The sequence below is a fragment of the Coptis chinensis genome, chromosome 3 (assembly GCF_015680905.1).
Source record: "Coptis chinensis isolate HL-2020 chromosome 3, ASM1568090v1, whole genome shotgun sequence".
Taxonomy (NCBI): Eukaryota; Viridiplantae; Streptophyta; class Magnoliopsida; order Ranunculales; family Ranunculaceae; genus Coptis; species Coptis chinensis.
The window spans coordinates 51224334-51230367 of NC_141458.1; the positions used below are offsets into that span (position 1 = coordinate 51224334).

Below are 6034 nucleotides of genomic sequence, written 5' to 3' on the forward strand. Positions count from 1 at the left end.
GGCATATCACAAACAACAAACACACCATTCGAGAACTACTTGAAGTGCCAACATGATTCATGTCGAAGTTATTTGCAATAGTTGGATGAAGTTGTTTCTTATAAACTTTCTTGATCAAGCTCATTAACAAGCAATTGCTTTAAGTGTGGTCAGCTAGGCCATTGGATGAACGAGTGGCCTTGGGTAAACTGTGAATGCAATATAAAAGACTATAAGGGGAGGAGGACTATTAAGACTACCAAGTATGGATTAAATATTGGAGAAAAGTATTTGAAATGCAAGAGCTGCCAGGGATTTCAATGGCTTCGTGATGCTATAAAGATGGCATCAAGAAAGAAAACAACCATTTTGAGCACGGAACCCATTGTTACACTGAAAATAACTCTGTCTGAATTCTCAAACCTAAAAATAAATTGAAAAATGTAATGTGTAATGCAAAGTTCAACTTTGAACTTCTGCACAGTTATAAATTTGTAAGATAGGTCCTTGTAAAATGTATTCTAACATTTTTCTCTCTTTTTCTGATTGCAAGTTTTAGCTTGGTAAGATGTAATCTGACATTTTTATGATTGCAAGTCTATAATGATCACGATGTATGTATCTAAAGCACTTGACAAGCGCTTGACAATTTTTTAAAACTGAAGCACTTATCTGTGTCTTTTTGCTCATTTTACTGTAACTTTTTCAGTAATAACCCATTTTGTTATGTCTGTTCAGCCATGCTAACAGTTAAGATGCAATCTGATATAACACGTTTGCACTGTGACCACATGACAAGTATGAAAGTAATCTGTCAGAACTCCATAACTCTCTTTTTAACATAAATCTTCTTTACTATATGGAATCCATAATGTAGTGACATACAAAACAAAGTTGTACTAACTAGACGCAATCTCAGGTAGTATGCCGACTTTTTAGAAAAAATAGTTTGAGATGAAATAGTTTTATCATATGATTAAACACAGACTTTTATCATATGATTAAACTTCTTTTAAGTGATTGCTTATTAATCTCAACACTAGTTTTGTAGCACTTAAATGTATATGAAACTCAGAGTATCATATTATTGAATATGTGATTTATAGTATCATACTATTGACGTATATGTAACTTAGAGTATCATATTATTGAATATGTGACTAAGCGTATCATATTATTGAAGTATTATGCGATTGATAGTATCATATTCCTAAAATATATGAAACTAAGAGTATCATATTATTAAATATGTGATTTATAGTATCATACTATTGAAGTATATGTAACTTAGAGTATCATATTATTGAATTTGTGACTAAGAGTATCATATTATTAAAGTATTATGCGCTTTATAGTATCATATTCCTGAAATATATGAAACTAATAGTATCATATTATTGAATATGCGATTTATAGTATCATACTATTGAAGTATATGTAACTTAGAGTATCATATAGTATTGAATATGTGACTAAGCGTATCATATTATTGAAGTATTATGCGATTGATAGTATCATATTCTTGAAATATATGAAACTAAGAGTATCATATTATTGAATATGTGATTTATAGTATCATACTATTGAAGTATATGTAACTCAGAGTATCATATTATTGAATTTGTGACTAAGAGTATCATATTATTGAAGTATTATGCGCTTTATAGTATCATATTCCTGAAATATATAAAACTAAGAGTATCATATTATTGAATATGTAATTTATAGTATCATACAATTAAAGTATATGTAACTTTGAGTATTATATTACTAAAGTACGTAATCCTGGGTTGTATGTGACATGGTTTGACTACGACAAGCAAGTAACGGGGTTTCTTGATATTTTGCACGAAAGTTTTGCTTTTATAGAGGAAGGACAATGAGCATGGACAATCTACAATAGTCAACACAGTGCTTCACCTCACCCTAATTTTCAAAAGGCCACATGCAACTATGTCTCGAGCTACTAGGTCACAGGTGCTTCATGAAGTTCCTCCAATTGTCCCACCGAATTTTCCATCAACACTATCTCCTCTTCCAGCTGTGCCTAATCTCGTTTAACACATTGCAGCCAAACATTATTTGTTTACTATAATTATATATCTTGTAATAGTAGCTCTAGTGCTTGTTATTGTTGTACTACTGAAATTACTAGACATAAACTTGCCTCTTATTGGACTCAATGCCAAGTTCATTTGAAATTCGGAAAAATCAATGTCAAGTTCATTTGACTTGGCGGTCATCAACTCGCACTAACTAGACACAATGACAAGTTCACTTAGAGTTAAATTACGGCTATGTTTACGCGTTCAAATTACCATTGACATATTTCATTATGATGTAACGTTTGTACAACTCTGAAAGACTCTTATTCCAATATAGTTCTACTAGTTTTCCATCACAAACAACTCGCAATACTAATTCAATTTATTTTTCAGGTAGCTAGTAGACTACAATATGTCATTTGTTGTTGGATACTAAATTATATATTATGGAGGTGTATAGTCGTTTAGTGTTAGCATGCAACATCTAGTGGTTTAATGTGTAGCTTAGTGACGCAACGTGAAGTTCAGTAGAGTCAATATGTCATTTATTGTTTGATACTAAAGTATATGCTATATCTAGTAGTTTAACAAAAGTATGCTACATTTAGTGGTTTAATGGGTAGCTTAGTAACCCAAAGGAAGCTTTTCACCCAGTTATTCCGGCTTTGCCTTTCAAAATGTGTGGTTTAAATTTATGCGCATACGAAATTTGGGTCCACCTTGCGCACCCTAGAAGCCCTATGTTTTTTCGTAAATCTTTTTTAAACTGAAATGGGCTAAAAGACCTGAGATTGAAGCCCAAGAACAAAAACCCATTTAATATGGGGGATCTGGCCCAATTTTTTGAAAAGAACGAAAGTAAGATTTGTTTGTATTTCGAGTCGTTGCCTTGCCCCGTCAACCGGGATGTCCTGGACAGCATTTTAACTTGACTTCACGGAATGAGCGCGTTAACAAGTCGTTCTAGTCAATAACAGTTAAACTTTTGACAACATTTTAAACCCAGTATGCACGTCACACGACATAATGTCATTTTGATCTCAACCACTACTGAACTTCTAAGCATACAACACTATAAATATCTCCCAGAGTCTCAAACTTGTTGGAACTTCATAGCACAAAACATTGTTCACATTCATTTTCTACAAGGCCCAGACACAGTTAAAAATCAATATGGTACCCTCTGCCAATAGACAGAACCCGTTACTAACTTCCATTTTGTTCGGAACTCTTGTTTCGTTGCTTTTGCTTGAATCCGTAGTTGTGGGTGACGGTAACTGTGGTTGTGCTCCCAATTTCTGCTGCAGCCAATATGGATACTGCGGCACTGACCCCGACTACTGTGGTCCTGGTTGTAGAGAGGGACCATGTAATGCTCCTCCAAGTACGAATGATGTTACAGTGGCTGATATAGTAACACCAGAATTCTTTAATGGAATAATTAATCAGGCGGGTGCAGATTGTGCTGGCAAGAACTTTTACTCCCGTGATCGATTTCTTGAAGCTCTGAATTCATACCCACAGTTTGGTAGAGTTGGTACACAAGATGATTCCAAGCGCGAGATTGCAGCCTTCTTTGCTCATGTCACACATGAGACTGGACGTAAGTTACAGATTACTTCTTTTTCTTTCTTTGCCAGAGATTAGTTTTCAGTAAAGAACCGGTATATAAGATTAACATGTCGTCTAAATATTCTTTTCTCTAAACAGATTTTTGCTACATAGAAGAAATAGATGGTGCCTCTAAGGACTATTGCGATGAAACCAACTCGCAGTACCCTTGCGTTGCCAACAAGGGATACTATGGCCGTGGACCTCTCCAACTTTCATGGAACTACAACTACGGACCAGCAGGAAATAGCATTGTATTTGATGGCCTAAGCGCACCAGAAACTGTGGCTACGGATCCCCTTGTTTCATTCAAGACTGCTTTGTGGTTCTGGATGAATAATGCCCACTCAATTATAACTTCTGGACAAGGATTTGGTCCTACAGTCCGGGCGATCAATGGAGGAGAATGCGATGGTCGAAACCCTGACACCGTACGTTCCAGGGCCGAGTATTACACAAATTACAGTAGCCAACTAGGTGTGTCAGCTGGTGACAACCTCACCTGCTAAGACACGTTGTCAGTCTTGTTTAAGAATCCAAATAAGCAGAATTTCCACAATGGCCATCCTTCAGAATGTCTTGTGCCTGCAGGCAACGCATTTGTGAGTTGTACATGCATACCGTCTACCTACCATACAGCTTTTGTATTGTGATTCCAATTATCAAGTACAATTTATAATGGAATAGTATCCGTTCTAAGTAAATCAAAGCTGAAACAACCCTGTTATGATGGATTTTGCTAATCTAAAAACACAAAAGTTTTGTTGATGATCAAAGAACAATAAGAAGAAGAATAAGAGATCTAAAAGATGATGAGTTGGTCCACGTTATTTAATGGCTACGTATCTTGCGAAAGGGAATCAAACTCAAAACGAAGTTCAACTATTTTATTTATAAGAATAGATTAGGTTTCCATAATTACTTGTGAGTTAAGTAATTAGAGTTTAACTAGGAAACAATATCTTATTAAGTCTTATCCAAACTCTTCTAGAAGCTAATTAATGTTTACCAAGCCAATAGGTCTCTTCTTGACTTAAACAAGGAAACATGCTTAGGTTTAGAGTAGCAGCTGGAATACTTGAGTATTTGAACTCCGGAGTTGGAGTTCCTAGTCAAGAAGTGATTCTCCGAACCTATTACTTCAACTAGTTCGAACCTCCTCTTTTTATTTCACTTCCGAACCTAAAAAGTGATGAGCTATTCAGGATTTGGACTTGAAGTGTGTTATGGTAAATCCTACCCACACCAAGACCATACCCAAGCAATAAGAAGATGTTGCCATGTATCACATATTAATTTGCTAAAATATGTATGCCCAGATGCCCCCTTTTTTCTTCATGGGTTTTAATTCAAACTTTTAAGGAAAAAGGATAAAAGTGTAGGTGCACGTCACGTATGGAACCGCATAAACAATAGTGAGCAATATACATGTATTTTCTCTTTGAAATTTATACATAAAATTTCACATCATTTCAGCCGAAGGAACTATAAATCCGGGCATACCATAAACGTGACCCGAACGCATATACAGTTATGCAAGGTCCGAACTTGGAGTTCTTGACAAGCTAGAAAATAGAGTTCCGAACTTGGAGTTTCTTACTAGCTAGGAAATAAAGTTCCAAAGACTTGGAGTTTTTGACAAGCAAGGAAGTGAAGTTTCGAGCTTGGACAAGTTATGAACTTGGAGTTGAGCGTAGACAAGTTCCGAACTTGGAGTTCCGGACTAGTTAGGAAGTGGAGTTCCAAACTTGGAGTTCTTGACTAGCTAGTCCTGCAATACTAATTAGTTCCGAAGATCTAACAACTCCTTTTATAGCTCCATTTCTATTCCATAGGAAGTGAGTTGATCTGGAAGTGAGCTCAAAGTATGTTTTGGTACTTCTTACCCATACTTACACGTTATCCAATTACTATGGAAGTGTTGACACAAGTTTACTTTCTATTTGCATAAATATGTACACACAGATGCCCCTATTTTCTCTCCGAGGGTCGTACATTTGACCATTAAGAGAAAATGACAAAAGTGTTGAGTTATATTTCATGCAAATCTGTATTGCAAATCTTAGAAACACAAGGTTTTGTAGGGAAATAGGGTTTGCCCCTGTGTCAATTCCAGTAAATGTACACACAGATGCCCCTATTTTCTCTCCAAGGGTCGTACATTTGACCATTGAGAGAAAATGACAAAAGTGTTGAGTTATATGTCATGCAAATCTGTATTGCAAATCTTAGAAACACAAGGTTTTGTAGGGAAATAGGGTTTGCCCCTGTGTCAATTCCAGTAAATATTTTTTGTTTTTTAAGAAATAAGGTTTTGTAGGAAAATAGAGTGTGCCCCTGTATCAATTCTTGTAAAGTCCTTAAACGATTTGATATCTAATGAATAAACCAACACTTAT

General features: G+C 35.5%; 1 protein-coding gene across 1 annotated transcript; it reads left to right on the forward strand.

The window, feature by feature from the left end:
- Nucleotides 1-3049: 3049 nt before the first annotated feature.
- On the forward strand, nucleotides 3050-4344 carry LOC147509942 (endochitinase EP3-like). Its single transcript, XM_086602087.1, has 2 exons — nucleotides 3050-3627; nucleotides 3735-4344. Exons 1-2 carry the CDS (start codon nucleotides 3198-3200, stop codon nucleotides 4142-4144), a joined length of 840 nt encoding a protein of 279 aa, XP_086458213.1. The 5' UTR covers nucleotides 3050-3197; the 3' UTR covers nucleotides 4145-4344.
- The last annotated feature ends 1690 nt before the right edge of the window (nucleotides 4345-6034 follow it).

Coding starts and splice junctions, on each gene's coding strand:
- LOC147509942 (XM_086602087.1), top strand. CDS start 3,198: ATGGTACCCTCTGCCAATAGACAGAACCCGTTACTAACTTCCATTTTG. Junction 3,628..3,734: donor TGTCACACATGAGACTGGAC/GTAAGTTACAGA, acceptor TTCTCTAAACAG/ATTTTTGCTACATAGAAGAA.